Raw genomic sequence first — 14,667 nt, forward strand, 5'->3', positions numbered from 1 at the left:
ATTTTTGGACTTATCGATAGCCGTTGCGACACCGGCGCGGCGGCGTAACGTCATGTAGTTTCGTAAACCAATAGTAGCGTCGCACAGACGACAGAGGGGAAATGATGATGAAGGGGGGGAGGTAGATGATTATTATCCATACAGCAGTTGTAGGTCTTCCATAGGCAGCAGGACGTGTGCCTCATACACGACTGTTTTATTGGTAGTTTCGTAAGGGAATATCGCGATGTTGTTGCGGATTGTAACCGCTGTAGCGGTACTAGCGCTGTGCAGCTGTGATGAAGGCGAGTGGAAGGAAGTTCGTATTTCTCAGGGAGTGCTCCGCGGTCGTAAGGATCCCGAAGGGCCTTACGCCTTCTACAACATCCCGTACGCCACAGCACCCACTGGAGCAGACAGATATAAGGTGAGTTGTGACTGAACTCTACTAACTATTTCTATTTATGAACACTTTATTGGTGTTATGTTACGAATAACAGAAGCTATACCAACCGCTTATCGATTTAGTTTAGTGATACACTGAACAAATCGGAGGGGAACAAGAAAATATTCGTAATATTACGTAATTCGTTGAACTGAGGTTTGTTATGTTGAGGTTAGATTGGTCTAAAATTCGTTATAAAGAGGTAAAAGTCTACGTCTACTCTACGTCCTTGAACCCGCATGATTTTAATTTTTTACTGTTTACATTCACACCACTTTCTTCTGAAAACTTATCTTTAAATTTTAAAATTTTAGCCAATATACTTGCGGGAATCCCGAACTTATTAGCTATGTCTAATTTTTTCGTCATGGGATTTTGGTCAACATAATTCATGTTTCGCTTTTCTGCGACCGATAAGGAACACCTTTTACATTTCTGAGCCATTTTAACTTAAATCTTTATCAATAGTGACAAGCAGAGGTGCTTACATTATCTACTTTCCATCAAAACAACAATGATTACTTTACAAACAAAAGCGTGTCGAAACATGTCGAGACATGAATCACATTATAAGATTAAGAATTATATTAATAGTGGAAACTTTATATAAAGGTTTTGGGTTGGCAAAATTCGTTAATTAGAGGCATGAATACTTTTTCTTGATAGCTGAAAATTCGTTATTAAGAGGTTGTACGCAAAGAATGTTCGCAATGTAAAGGTATATTTTACAAGTTAAGTATGAACAAGTTATTGACATTAAAATCGAGATAAAACTTCGCTTTATTCTTTACTAACCATAGGAACGTCTTTATAATACAAAGCGAACGCGTTTGGTCATGTTTCATCGCTCTTAGCTAATATTAGGGTTCTCGATGATTTAAACGTACTACGGCTAAATGAACATTATAAAAGAAAACTTATTTTCCTAAACCTGATTTATCAGATATTTCTAGTATTTTTAGTCTCATTCTGTCTGTTGTAACCTAGGGTGGCATGAAGTCCTTTAATCTACCAAGAAACGCTCACTGTCTGTTAAAAGTTTCGAAGGGTCATGACAGAAGGGATTATAATATATAACACGGCGGGGCTTATTTTTATAGGCTGTTCGCCTCTATGCACTTAATTTATCTCAGCATCTTAAAGGAATCGATGTTCGTTATATACTTAATTTAGTTTATGTCGATAAAACAGATCATTATTGCTATTTTTTCTTTGTTACAGGCTCCACTTCCACCACCTGTGTGGTCGGAACCACGAGATGCTATTGATGAACAAGTAACGTGCTTCCAAGGGAAAAGCATGTTTTTAACAGAGGGTACCATGAAAGAGGACTGCCTTATTGCAAACGTCTATGTTCCCGACACTCAGCAGAAAAAAATACCGGTTATGGTATACGTTCATGGAGGAGCTTTTGAATTGGGCTCGGGAAATATGTTGCCTCCCAAAAATTTGGTAAGAGAGAAGAACGTTATAGTAGTTCTGTTTAATTATCGCCTCGGTGTTCAAGGATTTTTATGTCTTGGTACAGAAGACGCTCCGGGCAACGCCGGAATGAAAGACCAAGTAGCACTACTTAAATGGGTGCAGAAAAATATCGCCAGCTTTGGAGGTGATCCCGACAACGTCACCATTTTAGGAGGCAGTGCTGGGTCAATTTCTGTCAGTTTGTTGATGTTGTCTAAGTCCGCAGAAGGACTATTTACAAAAGTTGTTCCAGAAAGTGGCGTTAGCGTAGCATCTATAGCAACTCAGATCGACCCTATAGAAAACGCCAAAATTTACGCTCGAATGTTGAACTTCCACGATGTTGACGACTTTTATGCTCTAGAAGCATTTTATAAGAATACTCCGTTAGAATCACTGGTGATGGGGACATTCTTGGACATTAAAAATATTTCGCTCATATTTTACCCATGTGTAGAACGCCAGACCGACAAAGAGGCTTTCCTTACCGAAGCCCCAATCAATATAATAAGAAACGGGAACTACAAGAAGGTCCCAGTTTTGGTCGGTGTGAGTAATATGGAAGGTTTATTGCAAATGTTGAACTACGAAAGATGGAAAAACGACGTAAACGAAAATTTTTCAGACTTCTTGCCAGCTGATTTGCAGTTTGAAAGTGAAAAAGAAAAGAATGAAATAGCTCAAAAAGTAAAAGAATTTTACTTTAAGGACAAGCCTGTGGGAGATGAAACAGTACTCGATTACGTTGAATACTTTGGTGATGTTATGTTTGCGTATCCAACTCTCAGAACAGTTAGGCTTCAAGTAGAAAATGGACATGATCAGATATATTTGTATGAGTATTCCTTTGTGGATGAACAAACACCTGTAGTGCCTCATACAAATGTAAGAGGAGCTAACCATTGTGCTCAGTCGATGGCAATTTTTGACGGAGTAGCATTTGTGTCGACTGATGAAAGTAACTTAACGCCAGAATATAAACGAATGAAAGCGACAATGAGGGACATATGGTACAACTTTGCAGTTTACGGGTAAGTTACAACATGACGTCATTGGTAACCATCTTACTCGGGGCAATGTTAGTTTTCCATAGTTGCTCTGCGCTTAGAGATGGCTTTGAGTGCGACAAGTCAAAAGTCGTAAATTTACATTTTCGGCGCCTTCGTACTTAACAGTTACAAAACATTTTATTGAAAAAAACAACTACAAAAGAGTGAGTTTTTACTCTTTTCTTGATATTCTTGATTTGGAATTTATTGAACTTCTTATAATTTTGTTTCAGTAAACCTGTGCCCGAAGGTTCACCTCTACCAGCTTGGCCGGCGACAGACGCCAGTGGCACTCCTTACATGTCCTTGGGAAGAGAGATTGAACTGAGGAATTCATTTTTGAAAAGGAGTGCTACTCTTTGGGATGGCTTATACCAGAAGTACTACAGAGTGTCACAGCCACCACAGCCTCCCACAAAAGGCCGTACTGACTTATAGTTTTTTTATTGTTTAAAACTATTGCAAAGTTACTCGACTAACGATCGACGATCCCACATTATTAGGGCACTGGGGGCTAATCAAGACCCGTTTTGAACAAAAATAAGTCTTCTTTTAAATAAAATTTTGAGTATTTATTATTAAATTAGCTTTTGATGAAATTAAATCCTTTCTGGTATTGGATCAAACTGATCCTCTCCCTTCACAAACATTGTTGATTTGTCATAACTAAAAGTCTATGTATCAATATACATAAGTGCTTGTGAAGGTCGTGATTAAAAAGCATGAATGTTCAGGAACAAAAAAGTTTGCACAGTCCAATACTTCCTCCCTTTGATCTTCGTCTAAGATTTTCTCTAGAGAGTTTTATTTTGCCTCCTATTGTTAAGTTCAATTTAAAATGCGCTTATTTTAAGTAGTAATGAACTCACGTCTGGTATTATTTCAAAAACAACAAATAAGCTCCAGTGATAAATGTGGTGTGATGCTCCGACGACGATCACCAACTAAATATATTGTATGTGGACTTATTAGTTACAAGGTTTATCTATTGTTTTTATTGGGATAGATTTGTTTTAGAGGAATTAAAATGTTCTTAATATAAAACTTTAAATCCTGTACAACAATTGCCCAGCCTGCGCCGCCTATGAGTTGAATGATTGAACAAACTTAGAAAACTATCTAGCAAACAGTAAAACGTTAATATCTTTATTTATTTTTGTAGGTATTATTAAAGTTAAGTAAAGTCCCAAATATCAATTATATGCAAAACAGAATAAAATGTGGTGAAATACCCTTTGATTGTTTTATAAAAAAGTCCCAGAAGGCTCAAAGTCTATGTTATGGATAAATTACATTAAACTATCAACTTTGTTCTCGTAACTAAAAAAATTATATATGAGAACGTATACAATACATGAACGATGCGAAACTGAACTGCATCGCTAGTTTAATTGTAGTTTAAACTGGTTTGGTTGTTAAAAAGCTCTTAAAAACTAGTAACCGGTAGGGAACCACCTTACTCTTTTTCAAAAGACAATCCAACTACACAATGATGATCGATTTACTTTGAAAATAATAATAAACTACATACGATGTTTGGGGAATGGATCTTGATGTACGAATGTACGCTAAGCCAATAGCAACCTCGCACAGACGACAGCAAGAAAATGAAGATATAGTGCGCGAGGCAGATGATTATTTAGACACTATATGTGTCACGTGTATACAGCATTTGGTAGAGATCTTCCATTGGCAGCTGCACGTGTAATACCCAGTTTTTTTTCGGTCGTTTTTTAAGCCAATTTTAAGCAATGTTGTTCCGAATCGTGATCTCTTTAGCGGTATTGGGGCCATGCAGTTGTGATGTGTGGAAGGAAGTCCGTATTTCTCAGGGAGTGCTCCGCGGTCGTAAGGAATCTAACGGGCCTTACACCTTCTACAACATCCCATACGCTACAGCACCAACTGGACCGGACAGATATAAGGTTTGTTAAAAATAGTAATTACTGTTTTTTTGAGAATACGTGGATTGTCGCGTTATTATATCAGGTGAATATGTAATCCACTTATCGGTCACCAAAACCGGTGGTATTAACCTTATTACGCAGTTAGAACTCTAGATAATTAAGCTTTACTTAACCCAAATAAATTTTACTTATTCTATTGTCCCAATATATTAAATATCTTCTTGCGTAGCATTGTTTTGCAATAATATAATATATATTTGGAAGCTGGATCGGATTCGGATTTACTGATTTACCGGGAACCTTAGGGTAAGGCAATACAACTGATGGTCTGGAAATACCCAATTATTCCGTGAGACTGAGAACTGGGACCAACAAATTAAGTCTTTTCCGGGTTGTATGGTGGGGCAATATTGTTAAATGCATGGCCTCTATTCACTTAAGTAACAACTGATAGTCCGATTAATTCTTTAAAATATCAATTACAAAAAAAGATAGTCTATAGTAATCATAACAAAAAAGTAGCATCTAATACTTAAAAAAGAACGTTGGGAATTATCCATCATGTACAAATGATATAATAGTAGGTGATGATCTAGTGAGATAAGCAAGGCAAACATGGAAACAAAACGCGGAAAAGCTCTGCAGTCAAGCAGTAGGATCGTATAAAGGCTATATAAATAAGCGATCAGTCATTGCAACAGATAATTAATGTAATTATCTACTAATATTTCAGGCCCCGCTTCCAGCACCCATATGGTCGCGACCTCGATATTCTATTGATGAACAAGTAATATGTTTCCAAGGGAAAAATCCGTTCGTAACAGAGGGCACAATGAAAGAGGACTGTCTTATCGCAAACGTCTTTGTTCCCGACACTGAGCAAAAAAAACTTCCCGTCATGGTATACGTTCATGGAGGAGCATTTGAATTGGGCTTGGGAAATATGATGACCTTTAATCATTTAATAAGACAGAAAAACGTTATAGTGGTCACGTTTAATTATCGTCTCAGTGTTCAAGGATTTTTGTGTCTTGGTACAGAGGACGTTCCGGGCAACGCCGGGATGAAAGACCAAGTAGCACTACTTAAATGGGTGCAGGGAAATATCGCCAGTTTTGGCGGTGATCCCGACAACGTCACCATTTTAGGAAGCAGTTCTGACTCGATATCTGTTAGTTTACTGATGCTGTCAAAATCCACAGAAGGTCTTTTCACAAAAGTAGTCCCGGAAAGTGGAGTTAGTGTGTCATCTATTGCAATTCAGATCGACCCTATTGAAAATGCCAAAAATTACGCCAGAATGTTGAACTTCCACAATGTCGATGATTTTTATGCTTTAGAAGCGTTTTATAAGAATAATCCATTAGAGTCACTTGTGATCGGTACATTCTTGGGCATTAAAAATATATCGTTGATATTTTATCCATGTGTAGAACGCTCGACTGACAAAGAGGCTTTCCTTACCGACGCCCCAATCAATATAATAAGAAACGGTAACTACAAGAAGGTCCCAGTTTTGGTCGGCATAACTAATATGGAGGGTTTTGTGCAAATGGTAAACTTTGAAAGATGGAAAATTGAAATGAATGACAAATTTTCGGACTTCCTACCAGCTGATTTACAATTTGGAAGTGAAAAAGAAAAGGCAGAAATAGCTCAAGAAGTAAAAGAATTCTACTTTAAGGGCAAGCCTGTGGGAGATGAAACAGTACTCGATTACATTGAATATTTTGGCGATGTTTATTTTTCGTATCCAACGCTCAGAACGGTTAGGCTTCAAGTAGAAAATGGACATGATCAGATATATTTGTATGAGTATTCCTTTGTTGATGAACAAACACCTGTAGTGCCTCATACGAATGTGCGATTAGCCGCCCATTGCGCCCAGTCGATGGCGATTTTTGACGAAGAAACTTTTGTGCCTGATGAAAGTAACTTAACGCCAGAATATAAAATAATGAAAGCGACAATGAGAGACATATGGTACAACTTTGCAGTTCATGGGTCAGTAAAATATCAGAGCGGTGACAATTTACAATAAATTTATTTCATTTATTGCATTGGATTAGACGTGAAGGTACATTGTCACCTACTCAATATACCTGAGTCAGTTTTTTTATTATTCTGGTATTCAAGACGGTGTCGATTTAATAGAGTTTGTTTTTTTGTTTTAGAAAACCTCTGATGGGAGGTTTATCTGTGATGGCATGGCCGGCGACAGACGCCAGTGGCTCTCCTTGCATGTCTTTGGGAAGAGAGATAGTACTGCGACATTCATTCCTTAAAGGGAGTGCTTCCCTGTGGGATGCATTGTATCAGAAATACTATCGAGTGCCAAGGGCTCCACCACAACCTCCAACAGAAAAACTGTATTGACTTATCAATTTTGTATTTTTGTAAAGTATATCATACATTAAATCGACTAACCGATTTTAGATTATCGGGCAATAATTACAACACCCGTGTCACTTACTTATTAAGTGTGGTCACAAATGCATGTTTCTTAAACTAATTTATGACGGGAAAAAATGTCCAAAATTTGCAATAAAACAAAATGCCAAAAATTATTCACAGGCGGCCTACTGATAAAATATTAGCAACCTGTGATTGCTTTGTGCGGTTGCTATAAATAATATAATATGGGGCTTTGAAAACCAACTTAAGTAGGTACAAGACAGGATATTATATTGTTCAACAAATGAGTTTGGTCCGTGGACGTTCAAGCAACTTAATACATTTATCGATAGGAGGAACACTAATTCATTTATTTAAGGTAGGCCTCTAAGGTATGGCGAAGAAAGACGCAACAAACTTTAGAGTACAGCAAGACGTCACTTACTATACAAAGCAAACAGTAAATAGGTTGTAATTGGTGTTGTCAAGGCAACACGCCAATATGAACAAGAGCTAAAGGAAGGCGCAGTTATGTTTGGTCATAAAGGTTTGTCTGGAGGATAAACCACATCAAAAGTGGCCTTTTTAACAAAAAACCCGGTATTCTACGACGTGGAAGGGAAACCGAGTAACAACCTTTTTCACACAATACAATTGTTTCATAAATAGTTTAAAAAAAAAACACATTATAATGATGGACTCAATTTACATTGTTAGCGGCTTGTGCAAACACTTTGAACAAATTATGGACATCCCCGTTGTTGTAGTAAAATTATTTTAAACGTCTTTGCGTATTTTACTTACAACGAGATTTGGTTAAGTTATATATTTTTACTTTTCATCTACATTCATTATGAAACATACTTTCATCATAACATGTCGTTCGGGAATATGGCTGTATTTGCAGGTTAGGTTTGTAGTTTGTACTGCCGGAGCAGCGGGATTATTCGAAAGGGTTACCGTGGCCTCGGTACACAAAGGCGGAAGTCGCAAAGCGGAGTCAATTGATGATATAGGTACCATCCGAAAACATCATCAAATTAAAAACGTTTGTGGTTTGTAGCTAAATATTTATTTCGAACTGTTTGCGTTGTCTCGGTTAATCTATATATATAAAAGAAAGTCGTGTTAGTTACACCACTTATAACTCAAGAACGGCAGAACAGATTTGGCTGAAAATTGGTAGGGAGGTAGCTTAGAGCCAGGAGACGGACATATACTTTTTATCCCGTTCGACAGCGTTCCCGTGTGACTTGACATGAAACGTCAGTCACTATAAAACGTGGTATAACAAAACGCAAATGACAGCTATGTAATGACGTATGGATGACAATTTGATATTTGTAAGAAATCAATATTAAAACTACTTCTATCTATATATATAAGAAAGTCGTGTTTGTTACAACACTTATAACTCGAGAACGGCTGGACCGATTGCCATGGTTTTTGATTTGTTGGATTTGTTTCCGTCCCGAAAACAGAATACATCTTAAAAACAATGAAAACTCGATATGTGTAATGAATACTTTCATTTCAATAAATGCTGATTTGTTTATTACATGTAAAACTTTTGTTGTCCATAGGGTGATACCAGGAGATCAGATAGTAGTATTTCATGAGGGTTGTAGCTGGGGAGCACGAGGGCGGTACCAGGAGAGCACGTAGCCGTAGTTGATTAGGGTGATACCAGGAGATCAGATAGTAGTATTTCATGACCTTAGAGTAGGTAGCAGTCATGAAGGGATTACCAGTAGAGCATTGAGGGTTATAGCTGGGTAGCAGGTACTGTACGCGTGAGAGTAGGCTGGGACCTTAGAGTAGGTAGCAGTCATGAGGGGATTACCAGTAGAGCAGGAAGCAGTAATACATGAAGGTGGTACCATTAAATCGGGGAATGGTAGTCAAAATCAAAAATAAACTAGATATCTATTGGCAGCACCCATGAGTTTGGCTCTAAGTTGCAGTAGATGTATATGAAGGTGGTTGCGATCTTGCTGAAGGGACGCGATTAGCATAAAAAACTAATTCAATCGGCAATATTAGTAAATCATGTGTTTCTTATTTACCACCTATATACAACTTAAAATGATTACTTAAAAACAATCAGCAATATTATCATCGACTCTAAGGCGGTACGAAGTCCGCCGGGAAAGCTAGTATTGAAATGAAAAATCCACCTCAGACGTATTGAATTTGAAAGTGCCGGTTTCCCTTCATAAGTACCTACGACATTTTGGGACCGCGCAGCTAATCTCACATTTACGTATCGGAAGAGCCTGTAGAGTGACTACAAAAAATATAAATGTTTCTATTGAACTCTCGGAATAATATGTCTGTCAGATAATCGTTGATGTCTGTCTAATGTTCAAGTTGTACATGCATTCTTAAAAGAATAACACAGTAAATAAATACGAAGGCAAAATTAAAGCATATTTAAAGTAATTTCATATCTAGCTCCACGATGTAATACATAGTTATTACATTACATAAGTATTACGTCGTTGAGATGACTTGGTCGGTATGTTTCTTGTCTAATAATAACTGTCATTTGATCAATGGCCATCTATCCAAAGAATCATCTATCCAAAAACATGCGTTCAATTGATTCTAATTGATTAACAAGGAATTTATGGACCGCCCAGTCTCGCCAGCCTTTGGAACAACATCTTAGCAAGATATACCGTAAATTCTGATGAGAAAAAATAAAATCGGCATGAAGTAAAATAGGTTCGTTATCCCCTACGTAAATCACATTTAAAAATTGTTAACACTGATCAAATCATTGAAAATTACGGAAGTCCCAAATGGGGAACGAAAATAGGTCAATTAAAAAATCAAATTAAACGATGTCTTTCTTGTCTGGGCTGTGTTAAAAATAGAGCTCTTCCTTAACTCCGGTTCGGTTTTCCATCGCCAGCTCTAAGTGTTACTTACGTATGATTTTTTATTCTATCTCACTTCCTACTTAATACTAATATTATATTCTTTCACGCAAAAACCACTGAACGGATTTAGACGGAACTTAGTACACGGATAGTTTATAACCGGGTTTAACACATAGGATAGTTTTGTCTCGATTTTCTGGGGGATCATTTTTTATTTGCTGAAAGAGGGCTCGCGGGGAACAGCTGCTTTTTGATAATTTTAAAATTGAATAACATCGTGTTATTTGCTTCTTATTGACATCATAGCGCATCACGGCTAACTTAGCTAAAAAGTGTCGATGACGTCACAGTCACGCGGGCTTGGTCATTTTTCTTCTCAGAATAACATCAAACTCATCATCACATTTATCTAAAACGTTTTTAAATTTGAGTAGTTTGCTAAAGTGCTGCCGGTAAAGCAGAAATAGTAACTAGGTGCGCAAGTACCGATAAACGAACTTGCAAGGTCAAACTAATTTGTGAATCACAATATCTCAGTATGATGCAAATACGTTGAAATAGATAGATATTATTTTATTTTTGCAAATATCTTACCTCTAAATTACCTATAACATACATTTCAGTAAAGGTAGTATAAAATAATTTTAAACAGGCGTTATAATAATAAATGTTTCCCCTTTTTAGTTCATTATATTCAAACAGTAGTGGCAACGTAACGTGCAAGTCACATTTTAACAAGTAAATAGGTAAAAATATGTGTTTCATAAATAAATACGATAATAAAACAATATTCCTCGATAAGAAGTTTTTATAAGATAAAATTTGTCAATAACAAAAAAAATTGCGGGCTTTATCGTGAATCAATATTTTGTCGACCTTATTAAACAATTATAAGCGCAACTTTATATTTTTATTATAAAACGACACCGAATATTTTCAAAGAAAGCGCTTGTTTACATTATCATTTGCAATGTAAATATTGTCAAGCGATTGCCACTTTTTACAATAAGTATTAAATGAGTCGAAAAAATAAGTTATGCGTTGTACAAAATCTGACTCACTGACTTATTCCTAAATTCGAAGAAATCATTTCAAGAGACAATACAATAAAAACCTCGATAAAAAATAACTATCAAAATAACATTCTGTCAGTTTCATTATCACGGATAATGGAAATTTATGAACTACGTAGGTACAAATTATTACAAATAAATAAATTCTAGCGATGTCATCCGCGAATTGCATAATCAAGGCCACTTTTGTAATCTATATACCTGGGTATTACCTAATAACAAATGAAAATATTTCCAGCCGTTTGGGCAAAATAAATAAAAAAAAACATACAAATTTACAAGATTTGGCTCGTTAGTAACCAATATTAAATATAATGTGCGAGTTACCTGAATTATTTAAGTTTACAGCAGACACCTTTTTCGCAGCAACAGTCATTTACTAGCTAACAAACTTCTTAACCACAATAATATTTAAAAACTATCAATTATTTAAACTTATTTAGGTACTCAAATAATTAATTTACAAGAAGCGTCTTAAAATTAGCATCTACAAACAAAAACTTGCTAAAATAAAAAATGGTAATTACTTTTAAATTTAGAACAACAAAAAAATAAAATTGATCTCGCGGGTTTTTTTTTCTAAGGAGGTTTCATGACTCATACTTACCTCTTTTATTGAAAATCATTTAGAGTCAAATCTAATTCCAAATGAATGCTTACATTTTGAACCATTTATTAGGTAATTTTAAAATATACTACTGTTCAGTAATATATTTTAAAATTACCGATGTATCTATTTGTCACGTAAGATCATTAGGGCCGGTGGCCAAGGAAATATAAAAGTGTTATATCATACCTACAGCGAATCAGTATTTGATAATACAAATGGAGTTGTGGACGTGTGTGTTGCTGCTGTGCGCGGCGGCTGTGTGCGTCACATGTGAGCAGCCGACGAGGGACGAGGACTGGCTGGAGCTGGACACCCCGCAGGGACCAGTGCGCGGCCGCAGGGATCCCGAAGCAGACCATCTATATGTCTTCTATAACATACCATACGCAACAGGTCCAGAAGGCGAAAACAAATTTAAGGTACTTTCCCGATCTTTCTCCATAGATAATAAGTAAAGTGAGTTGGTAGGGAGGTAACTAAAAAATAGTTTACTTTGTAATGTAATTTGCTAATTGTCATTGAGTAGGCAATAGCTAGTGTCCTAATAGAAATAGAAGTGTAAATATAATCTGTAGACAAAGTAGAGTCATTTCTGATCATAATGTTGACACAACGCACGTGATACTATTGACTTTAGTTTAAACCAAATTTGTTTGGTTGGCCTGCCTGACAGGTTTTGCTTCGTTTTTTACAGAAAAAGCGTCTATTTATTTTGTTTTGATTGATTTGTCATCATATTCGAATTTGTTTGGATTCCGATCGATGGTTCTTACGACTGTCTCAACTAATCTTAGCAAATTAGTAGGTATTGCTACTTGTAAATAAGAATTTTCACATTTTTAAGTCTTGTATTAAGCTACCACATCATTTGTTTTACAGCCCCCTCTACCACCGCCGACGTGGACAACGCCCTACGATGCAGTTGATAAGTTTGTTAGATGCCCACAGGCGACACAGCCAAATCATGCTAATAAAGCAATCATATTTAAAGAGGATTGTCTCATCGCCAATGTATACGTGCCTGATACAGAAGAGAAAAACCTGTCGGTTTTCGTCTACATTCATGGAGGAGGCTTTGGCACCGGTTATGGCAACATGATTAAAGCAAAACACTTTTTGGATAAAAAGGACATCATAATGGTTACTTTTAACTACCGCCTAGCAGTTCATGGTTTTCTTTGTCTTGGTACTGATGACATACCTGGCAATGCCGGTATGAAGGACCAAGTTGCACTCCTTCGCTGGGTACAACATAATATCGCCAGCTATGGAGGCAACCCTAACGACGTCACCCTTGCGGGCTCCAGTGCAGGATCCGTGTCATCGGATCTCTTAATGCTCTCAAAGGCCGCCGAAGGATTGTTTCATAGAGTAATACCTGAGAGTGGAGGAAATCTGGCAGTATTTTCAAGTCAGAGAGATCCTTTAGCTATTGCAAAGTTCCAAGCAAAATTATTGAACTTCACTGATGTGGACAATATTAAAGCTTTAGAAAAGTTTTATAAGACGGCTCCGATGTCCTTGTTGACCTCACATTTACGTTTCCATAGACCAGATTTTAACTACTTTTTCTCGCCATGTGTAGAACGTGAAACCGCGACTGAAGCATTCCTCACTGAAACTCCTTTGAGCATATTACAGAAAAATACCTATAAAAAATTACCAGTGTTGTATGGCTTTGCTAACAGAGAAGGATTGTTCCGTATCCGTCAATTTGATACTTGGAAGTATAGAATGAATGAAAAATTTTCGGATTTCTTAACAATTGACTTGAAATTCAAAACGGCGGAAGAAAAAGCAGAAGTAGCGGAGAGGGTAAAGGACTTCTATTTTAGAGGTAGCCCTGTGTATGAAAAGGTTTTGGACTACGTTGATTTCTATTCAGATGCCTTATTTATTCATCCCATGCATTGGGCAGCTAAGATGTACGTTGAGAACGGGAACAATGAAGTATATTTGTACGTTTACTCCTTCGTTGATGATGACAGTCCCATAATACCTCACACTGACGTGCATGGTGCAGGCCACTGTGCTCAATCTTTGGCTTTAGTAGATGGGCGTGATGGCTCAGTTTATAACGAAAGTATTTTGACCCCAGAGTACCGCAATATGAAGAAGATTGTTCGGGAAATATGGCACAGTTTTGTAAAGACCGGGTAAGTGGAGTTTTAACTTTTGCGATAAATAAATGATTTTGATTTTCACTAAATATTGCGAGACTTGATAGAGTGAAACAATACCGTATCCAATGTAATTCTTCTAGTTATCGGTTTTATTTATAGAGATAGAGAATCATCAAATTAGAGCTGATTTGCTAAATGACGTGCGTTTTCAGTGATTTAAAAAATATTATTGTTACTTCTAGTAAACCAGTGCCAGAAGGGTCATCGCTACCCGCGTGGCCGGCGGCAGGCGTGGACAGGGCGCCGTACATGTCTCTGGGACAGAAGGTGGAGTTGCGTCACGAGCCGCTGCTGGAGACACGCACACGCTTCTGGGAGGACATCTACCAGAAGTACTACCGAGCTCCTATACCTCCCCCGAACCCCGAGCCAGAGACTATACAAATGACTAAATAATGAATGTATATGTACCCAAAATTCTACGATTTTTGCTAGTTTATAGGTAAATAAAAAAATGTCTTGTGTGTTAATGTATTTTTCTCTCTTTAGGTAGCCCATGCTGCTTGACTTTTAGACAAAAAATATTTCTATCTTTTTTTTCCTTTCGCTATACGTTCTAGACGAGCATGATCACATCAAAAACCAATATTATCGCAGTTGTGGAAGTGTCAGAGACACACATGCAATGAATTTGCATGAATTAACGTTTAGGTGTGATGGGCCACCTGGGTTTTTAAA

The 14,667-nt window shown here is 37.0% G+C and overlaps 3 protein-coding genes across 3 annotated transcripts; all 3 read left to right on the top strand.

Annotated features, from left to right (window-relative positions):
- The first annotated feature begins 123 nt into the window (after positions 1 to 123).
- Positions 124 to 3,520, top strand: LOC113492800 (para-nitrobenzyl esterase-like). The gene is made up of 3 exons (XM_026870478.1): positions 124 to 406; positions 1,646 to 2,919; positions 3,171 to 3,520. Exons 1-3 carry the CDS (start codon positions 227 to 229, stop codon positions 3,373 to 3,375), a joined length of 1,659 nt encoding a protein of 552 aa, XP_026726279.1. The 5' UTR covers positions 124 to 226; the 3' UTR covers positions 3,376 to 3,520.
- Positions 3,521 to 4,071: 551 nt separating this feature from the next.
- On the top strand, positions 4,072 to 7,301 carry LOC113492802 (juvenile hormone esterase-like). The gene is made up of 3 exons (XM_026870480.1): positions 4,072 to 4,862; positions 5,578 to 6,848; positions 7,019 to 7,301. The coding sequence occupies exons 1-3, from the start codon at positions 4,689 to 4,691 to the stop codon at positions 7,218 to 7,220; spliced, it is 1,647 nt and encodes a 548-aa protein (XP_026726281.1). The 5' UTR covers positions 4,072 to 4,688; the 3' UTR covers positions 7,221 to 7,301.
- Positions 7,302 to 11,277: 3,976 nt separating this feature from the next.
- On the top strand, positions 11,278 to 14,459 carry LOC113492804 (esterase B1-like). The gene is made up of 4 exons (XM_026870482.1): positions 11,278 to 11,311; positions 11,999 to 12,225; positions 12,686 to 13,962; positions 14,172 to 14,459. Exons 1-4 carry the CDS (start codon positions 11,293 to 11,295, stop codon positions 14,383 to 14,385), a joined length of 1,737 nt encoding a protein of 578 aa, XP_026726283.1. The 5' UTR covers positions 11,278 to 11,292; the 3' UTR covers positions 14,386 to 14,459.
- The last annotated feature ends 208 nt before the right edge of the window (positions 14,460 to 14,667 follow it).

The sequence above is a fragment of the Trichoplusia ni genome, chromosome 4 (assembly GCF_003590095.1).
Source record: "Trichoplusia ni isolate ovarian cell line Hi5 chromosome 4, tn1, whole genome shotgun sequence".
Classification (NCBI taxonomy): domain Eukaryota; kingdom Metazoa; phylum Arthropoda; class Insecta; order Lepidoptera; family Noctuidae; genus Trichoplusia; species Trichoplusia ni.

Excerpts from the sequence above, each read along its gene's own strand:
- LOC113492804 (XM_026870482.1), top strand. Across the intron at positions 12,226-12,685 it reads AAGGCGAAAACAAATTTAAG|CCCCCTCTACCACCGCCGAC; the intron begins GTACTTTCCCGA and ends TTTGTTTTACAG. Across the intron at positions 13,963-14,171 it reads CACAGTTTTGTAAAGACCGG|TAAACCAGTGCCAGAAGGGT; the intron begins GTAAGTGGAGTT and ends TGTTACTTCTAG.
- LOC113492802 (XM_026870480.1), top strand. The coding sequence starts at position 4,689 with ATGTTGTTCCGAATCGTGATCTCTTTAGCGGTATTGGGGCCATGCAGT. Across the intron at positions 4,863-5,577 it reads CTGGACCGGACAGATATAAG|GCCCCGCTTCCAGCACCCAT; the intron begins GTTTGTTAAAAA and ends CTAATATTTCAG. Across the intron at positions 6,849-7,018 it reads TACAACTTTGCAGTTCATGG|AAAACCTCTGATGGGAGGTT; the intron begins GTCAGTAAAATA and ends TTTTTGTTTTAG.
- LOC113492800 (XM_026870478.1), top strand. The coding sequence starts at position 227 with ATGTTGTTGCGGATTGTAACCGCTGTAGCGGTACTAGCGCTGTGCAGC. Across the intron at positions 407-1,645 it reads CTGGAGCAGACAGATATAAG|GCTCCACTTCCACCACCTGT; the intron begins GTGAGTTGTGAC and ends TCTTTGTTACAG. Across the intron at positions 2,920-3,170 it reads TACAACTTTGCAGTTTACGG|TAAACCTGTGCCCGAAGGTT; the intron begins GTAAGTTACAAC and ends ATTTTGTTTCAG.